The 22,935-nt window shown below is 40.1% G+C and overlaps 2 protein-coding genes across 6 annotated transcripts in view; both read left to right on the top strand.

Annotated features, from left to right (window-relative positions):
* Positions 1–6,585, top strand: part of LOC308073866 (voltage-dependent L-type calcium channel subunit beta-4-like) — a gene marked incomplete at both ends in the record, with an annotated part of 54,498 nt that extends 47,913 nt beyond the window's left edge. For all 5 annotated transcript variants that reach the window (XM_080413067.1, XM_080413066.1, XM_080413065.1 and 2 more), the window contains 6 exons: positions 2,722–2,780; positions 3,614–3,723; positions 3,922–4,073; positions 4,882–4,977; positions 5,331–5,507; positions 6,325–6,585. In XM_080413067.1, coding sequence (XP_080269193.1) covers positions 2,722–2,780; positions 3,614–3,723; positions 3,922–4,073; positions 4,882–4,977; positions 5,331–5,507; positions 6,325–6,585 — 855 coding nt within the window. The remainder of the gene's footprint in view (positions 1–2,721; positions 2,781–3,613; positions 3,724–3,921; positions 4,074–4,881; positions 4,978–5,330; positions 5,508–6,324) is intronic.
* Positions 6,586–11,097: 4,512 nt separating this feature from the next.
* Positions 11,098–22,786, top strand: arl5a (ADP-ribosylation factor-like 5A). Its single transcript, XM_080457029.1, has 6 exons — positions 11,098–11,468; positions 17,191–17,251; positions 18,513–18,660; positions 21,064–21,147; positions 21,791–21,942; positions 22,111–22,786. Exons 1-6 carry the CDS (start codon positions 11,423–11,425, stop codon positions 22,157–22,159), a joined length of 540 nt encoding a protein of 179 aa, XP_080313155.1. The 5' UTR covers positions 11,098–11,422; the 3' UTR covers positions 22,160–22,786.
* The last annotated feature ends 149 nt before the right edge of the window (positions 22,787–22,935 follow it).

Here is a 22,935-nt window from a genome sequence, read left to right as displayed (position 1 = left end):
ATCCTGACCTGCTGCGAGAAACGGCAAACAACAATGTCTTGATGTTGATGTGTCTGTAGTCTTTAGAACGAGTGTACGTGTCCCAGACTGTGCGTGCACGCGTATGTGTAGGGTGTGTGCGTGCTGTAGCTTGATGCAGCAGAGATGCCTCTCCTTGTTTACGATCCTAGTTAATTTGATTGGTTCGGTTTATTCTGAGAATTATAGAATAGCACGAATAAGCAAATAAAACATAAAACAAGTTCTGCTATGTGTTTCACGAGAAATGGGATGCGTTTTGAGCTTGTAGATATGCTACTTTCACATAGCTAAAGAAGTATAAAAGCCTAAAGTGGTCAAACTGTTCCTCATTTTGATGGGGAACCTCTGAAACCCCCCAAGGACCCCTGGGGGTTCCCGGAACCACTGACTTAAGCAACATAATCAGACTGACACAGCCAAATAGACATGCTAGTTTGTTTTGACTTATTTCCATAGATGCCTGCTGTCTTCAGTGAATCACCTCTGACCAGTACAATTGGTATCTGTACATAACACCTAATCTTACATTTAAAACATTTCTGTACCAATTGCTATGATGTATTGTAATTCCATCCACCCAATCTGCTCATGAACGTCAGAATGTAATTCACTGACAATTTTTTTTAGATGCCATGCTGTGCGATTGCCATGATTCATCACATGGGCATCATTCTTAATAACACTCCTCATTGTAGGCCTTAATCACCTCATTTAATCTAAACATGATTCATTCTTCGTGGATGCGTTCTGTAGACAAATGGTTCAGTTAAGGGAGTAATTCACAGACCCAGCTCACAAGGATAATGAACAAACTGCATCAGAATGGGGAATAAGTAGGTCGGAGAGGCTTCTTGTCGGTATCAGCCAGAGCGCAGGAGTCTATCCCCGTTTTCGCAGTGCGTGCACTAGACCCCTGGGAGATGGATTGCAACACCTACCATCAGCTCCCAGTACTTACCGCACGACTTGCCACACCCAAGCCGTGCTACTCATTCGCTGAGTTGGTGGTGCCCGGGATTGAACCCATGACCTTGTGGTCAAGAGGCGAGTGCTCTATAAGAGTGACTCTTTTCAAGGGGAATTTCAGATTTTTCGCTGCGTTGTGGCTTATTGATTTCACTAGATGTCTGAATATAACCAAAATCATCTTCCATTGATTTATAACTTGCCTTTAACCACTTAAAGGGATATTTCACTTTCAAAAAAACTTTTGGTCATTTTATCGCCTACTCAGGCCTTTGTGAGCCCCCAAGACAGTTTTTAAGTTGCTCGATTCAGTATTTAGATATTTGATATTTTATCAGACACGCCCCCTATACAAACCCATTGTAACTTCAAACTCCACTTTAACCATGTTAGATTCATAAAAAACACCCGTCCTTGGTTCTGGTGACTCATAGCGCCCCCCTAATACGCGAGGGGCCCGTGTTTTTTCAATTACTTTTTTCACTTATTTTTTATATATTTTTTGGAAAATACAATATACAATATAATAAATACAATAAAAAAATATTAAATAAAATAAATGAAAAAAATTATCTGAAAAACACGGCCCCCTCACGTATTAGGAGGGCAGTATGAGTCACCAGGACCAAGGACAGGTGTTTTTGATGAATCTAACATGGTTAAAATGGAGTTTGAAGTTACAATGGGTCTGATCAAATGTATATCAAATATCTAAATACTGAATCGAGCAACTTAAAAACTGTCTGGGGGGCTCACAAAGGCCTGAGTAGATGATAAAATGACCAAAAGTTTTTTTGAAAGTGAAATATCCCTTTAAGCTCTATATTGTCACAGTCGGGCAGAAACCTTGTACTGTACCTACATATTTTAACTTTTGTATGTTTTTCGTCACTTAGGGCTATGCTGTGGCACTACCGCTCCGTTAATTATGCACAAGGCAGCTGGCGCTGGCCCTAAACTGTATCTTGCGGCGGTATTACCCGCAATACATTAGGCCAAGGAAAAACCCTTGACCTGTATTTTTCACATCTGCCTTTTAGAGCGCCACCAAGAGGCTGACTTTTGTAAAACAATTTTTTTGCTATTACTCCTTCAGATTCTGTCCAAAAATCACGCAAATCGGTACACAGTATTGCTATAGTCATGTGATCAAGACGGATGTGTCCGATATTTCATATTCCATCGTAATTGGCTAGCATTGGCTTCCAAAGTTTGCAGGATAGGTCCGTTTTGAACAAAATGCCTCAAATCATGAACGCTTTTTTTTGCATGCAAGTTTTTCATGCACATTCCCACTAGGCCGAGGAAGAAATGCCACCCTTTTCACATTGGCCTGTTATAGCGCCACCAGCAGGTCTAATTTTGCAAAACACATTTTTGGAACAAAATGCCTCAAATTATGAATGCATTGTCCGATTGTCATGAAAGGCCTAAGAAGAAATGGCACCCTTTTCACATTGGCCTATTATAGCGCCACCAGGAGGCCACAATAACCTACCTGACCTATTTGAAATGTTTTGATCTATCAACATTTTCGCCTATGACATGCCCAAAATAGCGACGCCAGGTTGAAAGTGGTTGACTGTACTCCTATTTATTCTCCCTTACTATTCTATTATTTCCTATTTTCTGTCTTATCTTCTTATCTTCTCCCCTTTCTATCGTCCATCTTCACCCCTTCTCTTTTCCCATGCTCATCTTCTCACTTCGCCATGCCATGGTTCATGGATGTAGGTGACAGATATGATGCAGAAAGCACTATTTGACTTCCTGAAGCACAGGTTTGATGGGAGGTGAGTAATTAAATGATACTGTTGCTATGCAGAAGATGTCTACACACCTGGTTGTTTGTTGCAGGTAAGAGTAAAACGAACATAGACTACGCCACTCGTCATGGCTAATATGTACTTCGTTGCACAACTGAAGTATACCGTGCTCAGTGAAAATAACTGAAGCAAGTGCTGCAGTCACACAACAAAGTATAAATTGGGCTTCAGAGAGATCACTCTGACAAAGGCCTAAATGGCCAAAATGTTACTGAAATTATAACGTAAGATAAACCTTTTATTAATCCCTGTGTGGAAATTCAGGTGTTGTAGCAGCAACAGCTGTAAGCATGAATTACAGGATAGGTGCACGTAAGAGTAGAGAGATAAGAATATGGGGTCTGACTGAGTTGACATATTATGCATAAATGTACAATATATCACCATTGAATATATGCATGAAATATACGCATCAACAATGAAATATTTGACAGAATATCAACAGTGAATATGATACTGTATAGTGTGTGTATATAGGGTTAGGGTTATATATATATATATATAACCCTAACCCTAACCCTATCCCAGTCACATCCGCGACATATATATATATATATATATATGTACACACACACACACACACACACACACACACACACACACACACACACACACACACACACACACACACACACACACACACACACACACACACACACACACACACACACACACACACACACACACACACACACACAGTCAGCCTGCCTTCAACCGTGTGTATCTAGATAATACATTATTATGTACAGTCTATCAACAAGGAATGTGTTCATTTGATATATCATGTTTTTCCATTTCAGGATATCCATCACAAGGGTAACAGCTGATATATCTCTGGCCAAGAGATCAGTTCTGAACAACCCCAGTAAGAGAGCCATCATCGAGAGGTCCAACACACGCTCAAGTCTTGGTAATGCCCTGAATTCTGCTCTCTCTCTCTCTCTCTCTCTCTCTCTCTCTCTCTCTCTCTCTCTCTCTCTCTCTCTCTCTCTCTCTCTCTCTCTCTCTCTCTCTCTCTCTCTCTCTCTCTGTGTGTGTGGGTGTGCGTATGTGCGTATGTAAATGAAATAATGCCTTTACATTGTCATGTCTGTACTGTTGTCCGTAGCGGAGGTCCAGAGTGAGATAGAAAGGATATTTGAACTGGCCAGATCTCTACAGCTGGTGGTGCTGGATGCTGACACCATCAACCATCCAGCACAGCTCATCAAGACCTCATTAGCACCCATCATCGTCCATGTTAAGGTCTCCTCGCCTAAGGTAATATTTGGGGCCACTGTTTAGATTGTCATCATCTAATCTGTGAGCTGCTGCCCTCTGTTGGTAGTAGTCATACCACTTTTTATAGTTGTACACACAGTAATTCATTAAGTAAAACATAGAGCCCTATTTTCCGTGACCAGTGCCTGTGCTATTACGTATTATAGTGGCTTGCGCTGGCCGTTATGATATCTTCCCCATGCGATTGTCTAGATACCACAGCGCTGTGTGCCTACTTTGCGTGTGGAGGTGTAGTTGATCTTAAACTGAGGCCCACTATCAGAGCGCTAAGCTATTTTCCCCACATACTTTGCGCTTGCACTTAAGACGACCCATGGAGCTCGTCTTATCCACGAACGCAAGGGTTTGGTTGTACACGAGAACGTGTCATGGCAGGTAGCTTCACAACACGTGTACACTTGGACACCGGCACTTATGAATTAAGTGATTCTGATTGCAATTTTCCCGTAATCCTCAAAGGTGTGACTGTTAATTCCTCGTATCAATTGTGTTTATATCACCGATTAGGCTAATCAGCGCCGGTGTTGCGCTTGGTGGAAGATAACAAAATAGCGCTGGGTTACACCCCCACGACGCAAGTTAAGACATAACGCCAGGCATAAAGTTGCGCTGTCAAAATAGGGCCCATAGTCTTTGTACAGCAACTTTATGGAATTAGTGAGACCATCCTTGCCTGTTTTTGACGTCTCTTTGATTAAATAATTGTATGTTTATGTATTAAATTATGAAAGATATTTTGAAAGTAGCGTGCAGTTGTAACTGGTGTTTTTGTATCTATGCTCTCCAGGTCCTCCAGCGGCTGATAAAATCGAGAGGAAAGTCCCAAAGCAAACACCTGAATGTGCAGCTTGTGGCAGCAGACAAGTTGGCACAATGTCCTCCGGTGAGTAAACTTGAAAAATGCATAAGACATCTGTACCCTTGTCAACAGCCACCATTCATATGTTGAGCTTCATCCCATATGTGCATGTCAGACAACATTTATGTATACAGTACATGCACATCTATAGCTGCAGCTACACTTGAATCTGTCTATCACACAGCTCTCTGTCCCTTTTTTCAATCTCTCTCTCTCTCTCTCTCTCTCTCTCTCTCTCTCTCTCTCTCTCTCTCTCTCTTTTGCTTCCCCTTCATGCCATGTCCCTCATATCAAATGTGTTGATCCTTCTCTCCTCCCTTCTTACCTCCTTCCGTCCCTCCCTCCCTCTCCACCCACCCCACCTCCTGCTCATTCAGGAAATGTTTGACATCATTCTGGATGAGAACCAGCTGGAGGATGCATGTGAACACCTGGCCGAGTACCTGGAGGCTTACTGGCGTTCCACGCACACCTCCCACAGCACACCTCTCAACCCTTTGCTGGGACGCAACCTGGGCTCCACTGCTCTCTCCCCATATCCTGCTGCCATACAGGTGAACTAACCTCACCTGAACCCTACTTGTGTCCCTTTTATGCTCATATATGGAGATCAATGTAAATATGGGGATCCTAGTGTAAATATGCCCATACTGTATATGGGCATATCGGTTGGATTGTCAGTGTGACATAGATGTGAGGCTCGCTAACGGCCCTAACTCTAGATGTGAGGGCCCCATAGCGACCCGAACCTCTTGTAATAAAAACAAGAACCAGGAGACCTGGTACTGCCAGACCCCTAGTGGTTGAAATCTGAATGGCCGGGCTTCGCATGACGGTCCCTTCTATGTCCCTTCTATGGCGAAAGAGGGACAGACTTTTTTGGCTGGGGCCGGGGGACAAAGTGACATACCATGTATGGAGAAAACAGATACAAAGCCTCATGTAAGCCCCGACCCCTTGGGTCTGGCAAAAACACAAAAGGATATGAGAGTGCAAGAAATAGAAAAACAACATAAAAAATGTATGGGACATCATGAAAGAGCATTAAGGGATACAAATATGCAAGGAACAATAAAAAAGCATAAAAGTACAGGAGAATGCAAGAAACAATAAAAGATCATAAAATGAGAAAGAATAAGGTAGTAAAAGTAAGTCTATAAAAGTGTGTTTTGTGTGTGCTTATAACTATAATTATACAGATTATAATATATTATAAGTATGTTTATAGCGCAGAAATGGGCTTCATGAAAAAGAGTTAAACCATATCTCAATTTCTTTACATGATATATGAGGCCCTGTATATTGATATTTTCTGCCAAACTATTACGGGAAATGTTCATAATGTGCATAATTATTCCCTCTCATGGACAGGCCCAAAGAAACAGAAACAGCAACCATGCGGGGGGAGACCACTCGTCTGTGGAACGTCGCAGCCTGATGCCTACCGATGAGAACTACCACAATGAACAAACCCGGAAAAACCGTAACCGCCTGTCCTCCGGCTCACAGCACAGCCGAGACCACTATCCTCTGGTGGAGGAAGACTATCAGGATCCCTACCAAGACTCGTACAATCCTCACCGTAAGGCCTCCCCGGGAGGCTACAGTCAGGACTCGAGGCAAAGGCTTTGAGTTGGAGCCCACCGTAAAACCCAGAGCAGGCCTCTCTATCCTCTAACCCACTGCCGTGGAGCGAGCATCTGAGGCAGCTTCACTGTCATAACAATGAAACGGCTGCAGTTGTTTGGCTCCAGTTTATTTGGACTGTAACAACTTTTTATCAAGTGTAGTTCTGCACCTCGCTCTTCCCTTTGACAGCGGTTCTTACCACTTGAACCTATATTCATTTCAGAATGTGATTCCTGTTCTTGGCTTTTACACACTCAAGAGAGGGTTTTGCATGTGAAATTGGGTGAAAATGTTTGTGTTTTAAAGGGAGAGTGTAAGCTGAGCCTCTGCTCATCTGAATATCTCCTAGATGAGGCCTGTGGTTTATAGGAAGTACACTAGCAGATGGTAGCGTGTGGCTTATGCCCTTCTGGACTCCTCTTGCCATCTCAGCTGTTACTGTAGCATGCAGGTGGGACTGTCATCGTTACAGTTCAGTACCTGCCTCAAGTCGGTGCCAGAAAGCACCAAGCATCCTGTGGTGATGAACTGCAGATAACCTGTGTGCATGTTTCCACACAGTAAGATAATAAGTGTTACTCTGTATAAGTGGATCCTTGTAAGCATCCATTTTTACAGTCGTTACTCTGTACAAGTGGATCCTTGTAAGCATCCATTTTTACAGTCAGAGATAAGTTGACACTGAGGATTTTACTGTGCAGGAGCAGATAGAATCAGAGTGTCATGCATCTTTAGTGATAATGCTCCTTAAGTTTGTTTGACATTGTATTGCGTGTGAGTGTATTCAAATCTCTAGGAACCAATTTACAAAAAAGCAGAGAAGAGATCATATGTTAATGATATGATGTTAATGATATGGTTTTAGGATTTTCTATCTCTATGGTCTGGACCTGTTTTCTCAAAAAACCTGCTTATTGCCATAAAACTAATACATTACAAGATGTCCCTCCTCTAGAAATGGGCATGGCCATTAGAGCTCCCTGGAAGCATAAAATGGGATGTAGGCTGTGATAATAGTTGATTTCAAATGAACAGAGCGGGTGGCCTTAGATGGGTATATCCAAGTGATATTAACCAGTTCAACAAGTTTTTGACACTTATCACACTTGTCATATTTTATCATATTTAAATTTTTGAGCATCGTTGTAACATTGCTGTTACTGGGAAAGATGTTTCTGTGAGGATGGGCCACTTTACTGTATATGCAGAAATTTGTTCAGAAATCTTTTCATATGCCATGCATTTATGTGTGTGGCAGGAAGTAAGTTGGAGGTGTTTTAGTGAACGGCTTGTATTAAAGTCCTGTGTGGGAATTAAATACCTTATTTATTTGAACGTACACTTCCAATAAATCAAATTGACATTCCATTTGTCTCTCTTTCAAATTCTGCATACGTCTTCCAATGGCTGATCAAAAATGGAATCCCTCTCAATCTCATTTTAGGTTTAATGAATAACACGAATCCTCCAAGTATGCTTTTAATTTTGCTTGTGTAGCTATTGAGCAATTTTTGCCTTAATCATAACTCAAACATGGGATTGCCATTTTTATTTATTTTTTAATTTCAACAGAGGCCAGTGATGAATGAGAAATTCTTTGAAAGCACTTGGGCCAGTTTGCGTACATAATTTTGACATATTTGACTTGCTGTATTTGTGGATTCATAGCAGCATCTTGGCATTTCGATCAGGCAAATTTACTTGCAGATCTTCTCAGCGAACATGGGATGAATAAACCATTACCTTTGAATAACATCTTGTAATTCAATATTTGTTGGGGGGAAAAAAGGTTGTTTAGTTTGAGCTTTGTTAAGTTAATGGACCATGGGTCTCTTTGCGCTTCAGTGCTTCTAGAACAGTGGTTCTCAAACTGGGGGTTGTGACCCCCAGAGGGGTCCCCAAATGATTTTTGTGGGTCCCCAGATGATTAGTTTAATGAGCAACATTATTTTCTCACTCAACAGTTAACAAAACAACATACAGTATAAGTGTATACAGGGTATCTGCATATTTCTAAAGTTACAATTTAATGACTTTTAAGACCTTTTTAATACCAAATTGTCAAATATTACGTAAGAAACAAACACAAACATTGTGAAAATAGGCGATCTACAAGCTCACAACGCCTCGCAGCGTGAGGCATTGTGAGCTTGTGGTTCGGCTATTTTCACGATATTTATCTGTGGAACCGAGTCAAACTTAATGTAATGCCTACAATTCCAAGTGCTTGTCAGGGTAGGGGGTACCCTGCAGTTCAAATATCATTATTTTGGGTGGTCGTGGCCTGAAAAGTTTGGGAACCCTTGTTCTAGAACGTCAACACAGAGACACTGTACGTACAATAGCTGTCATTGTTGATGGAAAAAACTGGAGCGCAAGCAATGATCCCAAAATATTTCAATACTGCCTGTGAGAGAATGATGCAACGATATCAAGTTTGTGTGATACTGTAATTTTGCAGATGTAATTAAATAAATTACTCTAAGGTTGTATGAATACTGTTTTGTGTTCAATGCAGTAAAAATAAAAAAATTATAATCCCTGTTATAATGCAATATAGTATGACTATATGTCACTATAAGTGGTCATTGGGTGCTTTAATTAAAATAAAATAAATAGCATTCAATTTATGCAAGAACAACACACAAGGTTTCTGCCTACACCTTCAGGAATGTAATTACTTCACTTAAAACACACAATGACCACTTATAGTGACTTATAATCACACTATAGTGTATTATAACAGTGATTATAATACATTATGAGATTATGATAATGTATAACAACTATGATAATTATAATACACTATGATCCTTGCCAAGAAAAAGTCTGTGGGTGTCCAGCAATGATGAAGTATTATAACACATTAGTCATTATAAAATACTTCATAATGTGTTATACAGTTTTATAAGCAGATTATAAGGCACTATAAGTATGTTTATAAATCTTATAATGAATTGTAGACATGGGATGTATAAGTAAGTGTTACCATTAGATTTTATAAAGCATTTTAATCACTCTTATAATGCATTATAGTGTGATTATGTAATTCACTATAAGTGGTGATTAAATGAAGTAAAGAGCTTATCGATCGGCTATTTTCAGAGAAAGCTTTCCCCACAATAACAGAAAACTTAAACGACACTAGCATAGAGCCCTGAGGGACTCCATTCAACCGTATGGTGTTTAAGTGATTAAAGCATCCATTGACCATTATAGGTTATAGCCTATAATAATCACACTATGCATTACAAAACAATGTTACATATAAATGACATTGAAGGCCTATTAGTCTACTATGAAAATGGATACAAATAAGTATGCTTACATTACATTACGGGCTTTAAGATTTTAGGCAAAAGGTGCCTATATATACAGCAGCCTGTGCCAAATTGGCATACATCATGTTCTTTATTAACGGTTCATTCTGTAGGCGTGCATTTTTTCTTACATAGCTTTGTCTCATTTATTCTAGGTCCTAAAATAAATTAGACTAGAATCTAGCTACTTATGTTGATTATTGATATTTTTCACATTCTCAGTAAACAGATGTAAACAGATGTGTTTGACACCGCCCAGTATGAAACACGCATGCGCACGTTTGACAGCGACGCAGCCAACGTTGCCAGGTCGGCGTATTAAAAGCGACTTTGAGCTTGTTTTTCTGTAAAGTTGGTTGTAAATATTTTTAGTTGCGGGTTGCAGGGTTAGTTTTTTGGGGGGCTTGTTTCCAAAGTGTACTTGCTTATTTAAGCTAGCTTCCAATTTTTTTTTTTTTTTTAAACCTGTGGTTCTCAAATATTTTCATGAAAATGTTTTGTGCAAATATAAATATTCCACATTTTATTGCAAGAGTTTTTGAAAATAGTACTTACAGTAACAGTAGTATGTGTATTTTTCATTCTATAGTGTTGCATTATAAAGTAGGCCTAGTAGGCCTACTGATAATAGACAGATAACCCTGAAACTGAATTGTACTCATTTTTGTAATAATTCTATAGGTTAGGAATAGTGATATTCTAACAAAGATCACAGTGATTGTCTGCAAAGCAAATGACATATTCAAGCATTTCTGACCCTGTAGATAAATGTGACATCATCAAATTAGATCTACAAATTAGATCTACAAGCACACAACGCGTCGCACTGCGAGTCCGCGACGCGTTGTGAGCTTGTAGATCGTCTATTTTCAAATAGCCGATATAGACCTGGTTGCTTAGTTCTCTCACAAAACTGTGAATTGTACTCATTTTTGTAATAATTCTATAGGTTAGGAATAGTGATATTCTAACAAAGATCACAGTGATTGTCTGCAAAGCAAATGACATATTCAAGCATTTCTGACCCTGTAGATAAATGTGACATCATCAAATGACAAGCACACAACGCGTCGCACTGCGAGTCCGCGACGCGTTGTGAGCTTGTAGATCGTCTATTTTCAAATAGCCGATCTACAGTATAGACCTGGTTGCTTAGTTCTCTCACACGATATGGCAACAATGAGTGCAGTTGAGCGCAGCCAGCTGACAGTGATAGCATCCATAGGATAGGTGACCACATCATCATAGATAGATAGATAGAACATAGATAGCCACCGTTGTCACAATTCACATTTCCACTTGTAATTATCGACTATGTGGGAAAGATATAATTCTATCAATTATGGAGGCTTTACTCAGAAGCGCTGACATGTTCTCCAACAGTCCTTTTCCACAGCTGTTCCAAGTGTAGTAGTTAGTTAGCTTAGATAGCTAATGATAGCCACAACAACGCTAGCTGCGGCTACAGCGGTTTCTCACAAGCTGGCATCGTAAAAACAACAACCCTCATCAGACCAGCCATGGGAATACTTTTTACTAAACTATGGAGGCTTTTTAACCACCAAGGTAAGAATGAGTCCGTGACATGGCTCTGTGAAGGCCGATGGCTCGCTAACTAATTCAGCTACTGTAGCAGAAATAAGGCCCATATGGATCCGACTGTACTGGCATACCTGTAGTCCATACTCCATAGTTCCCTTCAGTGGTGTAAAGTTACATTTACTCAAGTTCAATTTTGAGGTATTTTTACTTTACTGGAGTATTTACAAATTTCAGTACTTATACTTCTGCTCCACTACATCTCAGAGCCAAATATTGTACTTTTATTCCACTACACTACACTACTTTGTTTTAAACTTTAGTCAGTTACTTAGTCGATTTTGATTATTATTACAAAACATGCATTAACCATTTCAGCCCTATACATTTCGGCCGTTTGAATTTGAAAATAGCTGATCTACAAGTTCACGATGCAAAAGTTTTTTTTACATTTGAAAACTTGTGAAATGGGTCATTCTGCGAGTACTTTCTACTTTTGGTACTTTAAGTACATTTATACCAACGTTGTACTTTTACTGAAGTAGATTATGAATTCTGGACTTTTACTTGAAACAGAGTATTTCTAGTATTTCTACTATAGGTTTGTTTTTCTACAGTTTACATTTACAAACATTTTACATTCACAAAACAGCGAGCAAATTCAATTAAAAATGCATATTTTCCTGTTTTGTTTATCCTTGTTTCAAGAGCTCATGTCAATCAATTGGAGAATGTCTCCATTCTTTGCCATTTAGTTGTTGTTTTGTGATGAGGGTACCCATTGTTAACGTTTGGATCACTGATTGTGCCTTTAATATGCACGACTGTACGGGAATGTGTCCCCTGTTGTCATTTCACTCTCACTAAACCTGTAGCTCTGCGCTAAAGCCCCAGTACAATGGTGTTATGTCATGGAGTATAAATGAATGAATATCCTTTTAGCCTAATTGTTTTACTGTGTACCACAGTGCTGTTAATTTTTTTTACTAATAAAGTATTCAATCAATCAGAATCAAATTAATATACACAACATTTGCATTGGATATAAGGAAATGCAATTCTACCAGTGTAGCTGTAGTGTCCTTTAAATTGTGCCATTATTTTACACTAATTTGATGGTAATCTGAACTTGGACTCAACCATTTAAGGAGAAATGAAATCAATCCCTGCCTACTGATCCTAAACCAGTAAAAGGATATAGGCCCGTATGATGTAATGTGAGATACAGGCTACTGAAAGTTAATCCCCTCCCAAACTAACCCAGTCTGACTGTGTGATTCTAGGGCATCATGGCTACTAGTACATATAATAGTTAGCCACAGCAGTAATACCTTTACAATAGGAATTAAACGCTGGCCAATGTATTGGCTATTCCATATGCCAGCTGATCTATTTAAAATCACAAATCCAGCTGTTCTGACTGCAACAAACATGTGTCTTCATGTTGACTTGCGAAAAACGAAAACTGCAAAGCCAATAAGGCATCCTCCCCCAGTTGAAGTGGCTGGTTGGGGCTGTGACAGTATTATAGTAGGGAGTAGGCTATAGCCAGGTCAGGCTGTGAAGACAGATGTCTGTGTGTGTCCTTACAACTTGCAAGATTGTTGTCACATATCTGGATTGTGCAAAGAGTGGTGTTGTAAGAGAGATTTCACTCTGATAATGTGATACATAACATGGCACATTTAAGCAGCTGTCAGAAAGGCTAACCTACATCCTGTGACAGTTTTATCAGACAAACAGACAGACAGACATGGACCCAACTATGTGTTGGAGGCATCATTGTGAGGCAAAGTTGTATGATCAACAAATGGCCCATTCTATTGCACTTCCGCTGCATTCTGCTTCCTTCTGTACTATTCCCCCTTAGACGTTAAAGGTCCAGTGCAATGGGATTTTAATTTCCCAAATGTCATGGTATAATTTTTAAAAGACCTGCTAATGTAATGGTTAGCCAAATTATTACAGCCATCATCATTGTGATAATTCCCTTTGAAAAACACTAGCTCTTGTTAATAGTAATAATAATGATCCGTTGATAAGGAATTCCTTGAAACTTTTCCCACTAAATTGTCACTCTGAAAAGAAAAACGCTTATTTACAACAATTTTGTAAGAGCATGGAACAAACTTCCAGAGGACTCTTTTCAGTCAATACCTTTTTAAGAATACAGACAGATAAGTTGTAACACTGGATACAAAGCAAAACCCTCTGTGTTAATTTAACAAAAAAAGTGTACAAATCCCAAATGGACATTTGGTTGCATTTGTACACTCATGAGTTAAATGAACGCTAAGGATTTTACTGTGCTGGCTATTTGTTAAAATGCTTACAGTAACAGTAGTATGTGTATTTTTCATTCTATAGTGTTGCATTATAAAGTAGGCCTACTGATAATAGACAGATAACCCTGAAACTGTGAATTGTACTCATTTTTGTAATAATTCTATAGGTTAGGAATAGTGATATTCTAACAAAGATCACAGTGATTGTCTGCAAAGCAAATGACATATTCAAGCATTTCTGACCCTGTAGATAAATGTGACATCATCAAATTACCTTGCCCTGTTTGAAGGAATGTTTCATAGAATATCATGCTTATATTCTGTGCCCATATATTTTAGATGTCTATTTAAGGTACAGAAACAGAAAGCATCTCCATATTTTTTGCGTTGCTTTCTCAAGCAATGAAATGACAATCATGTGTGTGATGGTGTGTGTTGTCTGTTGCCAGGAATGACTCGAGCGTAAACATGATTAGAGATAAGACAGAGGCACATGTTTTAAAAGAAACATGTATAGGTTATAGTTTAGACTAACATTTATTTTTTCCTTTCTGCTTCAACAATATGTGGCCTTTGCGTGTGGTCACAAGTGAAACCGTACAGTTTCACTTCTTTTATGTATAAGCTGATCTTTGCCACAGGCATCGAGTCATATGACCTGAACTACAGGGTTTTATTGCTGTATGTCATCGCTGTCGGGTAGAAACCTTGTATGTCCAAAACGATTATTTTTCATCTTCAAAAAAAAAACTGTTCCAATGGATCCAGTGTACTTATTATTTAGTCACAAGCTCTTGTTAATACTTTTCATTGGTTAAATATTTATAAAACCCAGACACATAAACCACTTTCACAAGAGATTATTAATGTAGCGACAATAGAAGATCTTTGAGCCCACAACGTGTCGGGTAGTAAAGCGTTGTTTATAGAACTGTTATTTTCATTTTGTGCGACACTGTTGTACGACAATGTAGGGCATTAATTTAGGAAAAAGCGTTAAAAAGTTTTCGATATGGCTAGGTTTCTGCCCGACAGCAACGATATGGTGGTTGCTGAAAGGTTTGTCTCTACGTAATGATCTATAGCAAAGACAGCCAACACTGAGCCCAGTGATCTGTAATCTTTTGTCCTTTGGCCTCCAGACTGTATGTGTCAAATGATCTCAGATCATTGTGTCACCACATCATCGTGTCAACAGAAAGATAGCAATTTGCCTTAGTTGTTGTCATTTCTTGTTTGTACCTTCTCATTGGTAGAACCATGTGTCTATTCGTTTGCATCTGCCAGTGTGCATAATTTTGCACTAAGCCCGTGGTTCTGATGGCACTGGCTCGCTAAATAGAGCCGTGTGTGTGAGCACCAGGCATAGACCATGAAAAAATATGGACAACGTTATGCCATTAGTTTCTATAGACCGTAAAATGAAGCCTATTTTTCAGCGATTTCAAATTTCTATATCTAGTCCGAAATGCAACTGGAAATTAATGCTATTGGCTGCAACCGCAGCAAGGGCAGGTCTTCACTCGGTAGAACCAGTATTCATTTATCATTAATTTTATTTCACGTGTTCTACCGCAATGGCGCAACGTGCCAATGACGTGTTTGACGTGTTTTTGAAAAAAAAAAAAAACGTTCAGAACCCAAGATATCATCATTTGAAGATTTGCTGCTCCATTCACTTCTTGTTTAACTTATTACTGAAAAAGGCTGTATCTCGGCTCCTGAGCACTTTTTTTTTACTATGTATTTTTCAATGTTATTATGTTATTTTCAAAAGGGAGACAATTAATGTCAACAAGGTCCAATGACCTCGTTGACATTTGTGAAACCACACAGTGCAACCCTCAGTGATTAACACACATCAGGGGATCGATTATACTGGAGATAAATATTCTCTGACTACTTGAAAAAGGTATAAGAAAATTGAAAAATTGCTGGCACAGTTCGCAGTTATTTTTTTATTTCATTGGCACTGAATGAGTTAATGGGACCATAATTTACTAAACGCATATCATGATGATTTTAAAAAATCCTTAAACTAGCGATTAAAAACATAGTGTTTATGAAAAGTTTTACTTAGGTAATCAAATCAAGTGTAAAGTTTGCCCAAAACCTCATTGACCTTTTATTGAGATTATAATGTATTGCAAACGGTAGAAGGTGAAATAGCGACATCTGCTGGGCCATTAATAGGATCAGCAGGCTGAACGAGAACCCGGAAGTGAGCTTCATTTCCAGCGAAGGGGGTTTGCCCCTTGGTGAGCACCACACACACACACACACTCATGGCACTTTTCCACTGCATGTGATGGTACTGGCTCAGTACGACCGACTCCACTCGCCTCACTTCATTTTCCACTGACCACCATAGCGATGTCCAACCATCTGCGTTGGAGAGTGATAAAAAATGCTAAAGCTAAGGCTGGCCGGAACCAACCTCTGTCACATTTACAACGGCTAGTTAGTTTAAAGGTTTAACCATTTAAACCCTAGTGTCCCTATTCTGGGGCAAACTACAAGCTACAAGCTCACAACCCGCCACAATGCGACGCGTTGTGAGCTTGTAGATCTTCTTTATTTTTTTACCATTAATGTGGTCTAGGCTTGATCTTTACAGTAGATAGAACGTAACATAGCTTTTGGGAACTTTCTCAGCCATTGTAAATACTAGGTAGCGTATGTATAGGTAGTGTTTACAAACATTACAAATGTAAACAAACTTCTTTTACAGCCTCAAAACAGAGAGCAAATACAAAAATGCATATTTTCCTGTTGCTTTGTTAGTCCTTGTTTCAAGAGCTCAATGTCAATCAATTCGAGAATGTGAGCTTGTAGATCAGCTATTTTGGGACAAAAATATTTAGTATAGGGTTTAAGTGGTTAACAGTATTCGGGAGCTTCCATGCAGTATAGGGGACTCTGTTGTGACGCAATGGCGATTCTCTCTGACCAGTCACTCAGTACAGTAGTCTGCAGGGTTTTCACTTCACCTTTTGGTATCGTCTCAGCTTACTTGGAACCTTGACGGAGGTGATAACAAAAATAGTGGCGGGTACAGTACTACTTTTGCCCAGTGGAAAACCAAAATAGTCGAGTCGGGTTGAGCCGGTGCCATGCAGCAGGAAAAGCGCCATAAGTCAACTGTGTGAGGGAGTGCACTGTCTCTAACACTACAATGTCTCAGTGAAGAGAGATGCGAGAAACAGCCATGCTTAATTTGTCACAGAGAAAGTGGTGTCAAGAATAAAGAAGCACAGTTGTTTCAGGGGCTCAAGCTTGTCTTGTGTTCCAGATATTGAGACCATGGGCATGTTAGTGAAACATTATACATTTGCCAGAGATTGTGTGGGTGGGAGTCACTGATCAGTCTCTGCGGTTAACATGCATAAGTCATCCCATTCCTTGATGTCACGCTTTGTGTTATTAAGTGGTGAGTTTGAGTGGGCTGTTTTTCTGTCTTTCAGAGCACAAAGTTATTATTGTGGGCCTGGACAACGCTGGAAAGACAACAATTCTCTACCAGTTGTACGTATTGAAATAACTATTTACATTACTGGGACATATTATGTCATAGATATATTGATAGTAGAATCCTCTGCCCCAAACCCCTCCCCCACCCCTCCTTCCTCTATAAATATACCTTATGATTCGACTGAGCTTTATTCAAATATGTTAGTTTTGTATTGTATGTATAATGTATTACTGATGAATTGAGTACAATGGATCACAATGGAAACAAGCCCCTGGGGCTTTTTGTGTTATCCTTTTAGCATTACCTTTGGCTGTACTTCCTGTACTGTTAATAATCGTGTTAATAAAGTATTCAATCAATCAATTAAATGGTAGGGCTGAACGATATGGACTTCTCAATATTTATGCCAAATGTCTCAATGTCTCGCGATATGATGTGACAATAGGTTCACATTTGTTATTTGAAGTGTAGTAACAGTGAAAACTAAGCATTCTTCAAAAAATAACATGTACGCACCTGTACCTCTGCACCCTTGCATTGAATTCCCTAATAAAAAATAATATATATAAGAAATAATAATAAGTCAATTTCACTCTTATTTTGCTTACTTTCCTACTCCCCGTGACAAACACTCTTACTTTGAAGGCCAGCCGAAAGTCAATATCGTTGCCTTTTGTGATATGATATCCCGTATGTTCATATCATAGACTGTATAAAATGAATGGACAGCGTCACGCCATTGGTTTCTACAGACAGAAAATGAAGCCGATTGTTCAGCTGTGTGCAATCCGCCATCTTTCAATATCGCGTCATATCCTTTGCAACCGGAAATGAATGCTATTGGTTGTGTAGCTTGTCAATCAAATCATCCCGCCCCTCCTAGTGAATAACCTACTTTATCGTCAATTTAAAAATAAATGGGACCATAGTTTACCAAAACGCATATCATGATGATTGAAAGGAGACTTTAAACTAGCGACTGGAAGCATATAGTATTTATGACAATTTTTATTAAGGTAAGGTAATCTACCGTAGTCTAAAATTTGTCAAAAACCCTTCCGCTTTCATTGAGATAAATTCTTTCTGACACCAGCAGGGGTAAAACAGCGAAACTACAGGCCATTCATATGAACTGTCTCTTCCGTATTGGCGTCGATGTAAAAATCTCAGGCTGGCCCCTTGGTTCATATCTAGATAATGATATATCATTCAGCCGTACTACTATCCATTCATGAAATATTGGCTATTAGTATGTGTGGTGAGCTTGCTTGTGTCACGGAGAACCTGACAGTTTTACCTGACTTTGTGATATAGTTCAATGAACGAGGTGGTGCACACCTCTCCTACGATAGGCAGCAATGTGGAGGAGATTGTAGTGAACAACACCCACTTCCTGATGTGGGACATCGGAGGACAGGAATCCCTGAGGTCATCTTGGAACACATACTACACCAACACAGAGGTAAGGATTGTTTCACTTTGCACACAGGCTTACTAAAAGGTTCAAGGTATTGTCTACACAGTATGCCATACAGCTGTAGCAGCATTATAGGCAGTGGCATTATTTGACTTAGTAAAAACTAAAGTAAAGGGTACATTAACTTATACAAATAGTAATTAAAAAAATCAAAATAAGGTAGTCTATTAATAGTAATACTGTATATATATACTGTATAGAGCGGCAAGTCAAAGAAAAAACCTGAATAATTGAGTGGAGAAACAAAATAATGCATTTGCTTCCAAACAGGTGGACTGTATGATACAATTAAGCAATTAACATGCCATTATGCATTATACAAAAATGCTGAGCAGGGCCTAGTTGACCTCAATTTTGGATCAAGATGGCAAGAGAAAAACTAAGATCCAAGTGACTATGAAAGAGTGTTTATTATTGGGGTACAGATGACAGGAGTTTCAGTCACAAAGACTAATTCAATAGGATTGGTAATTGCGGTCAAAGTGACTGTCAGGAAGAACAGTCAGTTGTTGACAACTACATAGAGAGGGATGTCATAGTAGGGTTGCAGTGCATTAACTCCTCATTAAAAAGACGAATGCACAAGTGTTCTGTGGTGCAAAAACCATAGGCACTGATGTGGAAAAATGTGATATGGTCAGATAAGTCGTCCTTCACCATAATATTCTCGACCAGTAGGTAAATGCATGTATGGTATACACAAAGAGAACAGTCTAGGCCTGAATGATTGATGGCATTGGACACCTTCAATGAGGGGTCCAGTGGTTCTATTATGCTGTGGGGGGCATTTTCTCCCCTTATAAGGAAGGGTACGCGTCAGGGGTGGACTGGCCATTTGGCGTACCGGGCAAATGCCCGGTGGGCCGCGGGCCAGTGGGCCGCTGGGCCACAAAAAAAAAAACAGGGACATTTCAGGGTCGCGTGGCCCAATTATTAGTTAAGTTAATGTTTGGGCTAAGATGCTGGGCCTCAGTGCGGCTGCAGAGTTCATGTGCAGGGCTGGGCTGAAACAGTGAAACGCTCCCCCCCCCCCCCCCCGTTGACAAAACGGCCCGGGGGGTGGTGGGCCGGTCCAAACCAAAATGCCAGGGCTGAATTTTGGTCCCAGTCCGGCCCTGGTACGCGTGTTCTCTCCTCCGTGTCATCAGTGCCCATACCCTAGGTGGGGTTGGCGAAAGGGCCTTTCTGTGTGGAGTTTGCATGTTCTCCCTGTGTCCCCTAGGGTAGATACGCTCACAAAAACATGCATTAGTCCTGGTCTCTATACTGCCTGCCCCTGGTCAGCTGGTGTGCCTGATGGAGGGGAAAGGAACTGGTTGGAATAACGTGTTCCTTCCACACGCTACGTTCTACCGGGGTAACTCCCTCCTGTCAGGTGATAAGAAGCGGCCTGCTCACTCCTCATGCATTGAAGGAAGCATGAGCTCAGTTCGGGGCTCTCCCCAGGCTGGCAAAGGGAGAGTAGCGCCCAGGATTACAGCTTAGGCAATTGGCACTTGGTGTAAAAAATAGTTTAAAAAAATGTGGAATAAAAAAAAGAAGGAAGGGAACCTGTAAATCTATTCGTTTATTTTGAGTTATCATGTTTGTCCTATATATTTCTATCCTGATTGGAATGCCCCCATTTCAGTGCACTGAATGTTTAATAAGTATGACAATAATGTGAATTATATGCTGTTGCTTTCACAGTCACCATATCATGGTGGCCCAGCTACTTAATAAGACTCCCCCCCTTTAATTTGTAACATCTGTCGTCTGTATCTACAGTATATAACAACTGTGCTGTGGTTCTTAGTTGTTTTTTCCAATCTGGTCCAACCAGGTCAAAGACGCATCAAGACATGCATGCTAGGTACTCCTGCCAGTGCCCTTGACCAAGGTCCTGGCATTACAACTGGAGTTGGTCCCTGAGCGCTGCACGGTGGCTGCTCACTGCTCCTTAGGATGGGTTTAATGGAGAGGAGAAATTTTCCCAAGTGAACAATAAAAGTAAAATCAAGTAAAATAAAAAATCTAATCAGGTCAGACCAAGTTTCAAGGGGTTGGTCCCAAGTTTTCTATCCTAATCTCCACCTCTCATTCTACCCTGTTAAAAAAGCTTTCACAAATGGGATGCACTGGTACTGTAGCTGTCCATTTGTGTTGACCACATTACAACATCCCCAGTTCGATCTGTGTTGCATGTCTTTCCCCCTCACTACCCAATTTCCTCCCTCTCTGCACTGTCTTGACTAAAGTAGATTACATTATCTAAAATATGAAAATGCTTTCACAGTTGGCTCACAGTTTGCTTTAAAGACCAGTGTTGCTCCATCTGGCATCTCAAAACAGAATGTAAAACAAAGTTGTGTTTGATCAATTCCTTTTCACCCCTTTTTTTCTGTGCAGTTTGTGATTGTGGTGGTGGATAGCACAGATAGGGAAAGGATCTCAGTGACCAAAGAGGAACTCTACAGAATGCTTGCACATGAAGTGAGTTAAAATGAAAGCACTTAGGGGCTGTGTCCACAAAACATTTTTATAAAAAAAATTTAGCCCGTCTGCTATGCATTTGAATGGTAAAGACACACTGGAGTGCTCCTCTTCCCAGCGCAGAGTATCGCACTTCAGCGCTTTCGGCATCAAGCAGAGTAGTAGTTCAACTTTTAGTGAGGAGCTCTACTCATCAATGTCATTTTGATCCACCTGGCTGTGTCTGATAACCCGGTCATTTACGACCTGACATTAAATCGTTACAACCATGAGAAGTCCATGTTTACTGTCGTTTCAGCTAAGCTGTTTTTGCTATTTATGCAGGACGTTCAGGCACAGCAATGGTTTGACCGTTAAGGGTGTCAATGCTCATAAAACACTTAATGTGGACACGGCCCCTAATGAGGCATAATGTGATGCGTACAGTAAAATGGGTATATAGGCAGAACTGATAAAGCATTTAAAAATACTACTGTATAAGCTATTAAATGCATCTACCATTTATGTTTTTATAGTTTGCTTGTATAGATACGTATTGCTGTGTAGATGCATTCAATATATAATATTATATATGTTTTTGATGGACGTTTTGAAAGAACATAAATATATCTTTACCCTGTAATCTCTCCTATCTAAACCCTAGGACCTGAAAAAGGCAGGGCTGTTGATCTTTGCCAATAAACAGGATGTGAAAGGCTGTATGTCTGTGGCTGAGATCTCCCAGAGCCTCCAGCTCACCTCCGTCAAAGACCACCAGTGGCACATCCAGGCCTGCTGCGCCCTCACTGGAGAGGGGTGGGAACTACAAACACTCCACTTTTTGCATCAGTTTTGCAAATATGACCTAATGTAGTAGTGTTTTCTTGATTCATGAATCACATAATGTAATAAACTTTTCTCTGTCTTCTCTTCTTCCCCCTCCTAATCTTTATACAATTCTGCAACTTCCTTCTTTAACCCCAGGTTGTGCCAAGGTCTTGAATGGATGATGTCACGCCTGCGTGTGAGATGATGACCTATGACCTGTGATCCGAAGTGTGCCCCGTGCTATTGATTTCTTCCACCTCCATACACGAGGTTGCGGGTGAGGTCGGTGGATGGATTGTTCCCTCCTCCTACTCCTCCCTTGACACTGACCTGGCCAAGACCGCTGCCAGGACAATATTCTCTTGCGTGATAATTTATTTTACAGAACATTTCTCTGAACTCAGAAAACTCAGAACAAAGAAACTTGACAGTTACTGGAGCATATGGGACAACAGAAGAAAGAGACTGATTTGACTGTATTTAATTTTCTGCACGGTTTTCCTTACAATGAACCTGAGGTCAGCAAGCTGTCTGGCTTGGGATTGTATATGGACTCTTTGTGTTTTAGGTGTGTGTGAGCCTTGCCCAGTGTGTGGCCTTGCAGTATTGCCGGACTGGTTGTGGCGGTTTTAACTGCCCCCCCCCCCCTCCCACTTGTGTGTGTACAGTCCAGTATTTACATTAACCTGGTGCCTGCGTCAGATGGTTGAACTGATGATGGCTGATGATGAATGAGAGTCAAGCCGAACCGAGGGTGAAATTGCAGTATGCCCGTCCTATTGGCTCATATGAAAACCAGTGAAATAAAGTGTTTTTATCTGTTTCGGGTGAATTGCAGTGTGTCATGAATGAGTATTTTGTTCAGTCCACTGGATAGCTCAATTTAAAAAAAATCTTTTTTAGCATTTTGATTTACAAAAGTAAAACCTCTTGGGAGAGAATCATTGGTTTTAAGTTTTAGTTATTCATTTACTGTCCTTT

This window comes from Gymnoscopelus braueri (assembly GCF_963280865.1).
Source record: "Gymnoscopelus braueri genome assembly, chromosome: 18".
Classification (NCBI taxonomy): Eukaryota; Metazoa; Chordata; class Actinopteri; order Myctophiformes; family Myctophidae; genus Gymnoscopelus; species Gymnoscopelus braueri.
Note: the sequence above shows the minus strand (reverse complement) of the source record. Positions and strands in the feature narration are given on the sequence as shown.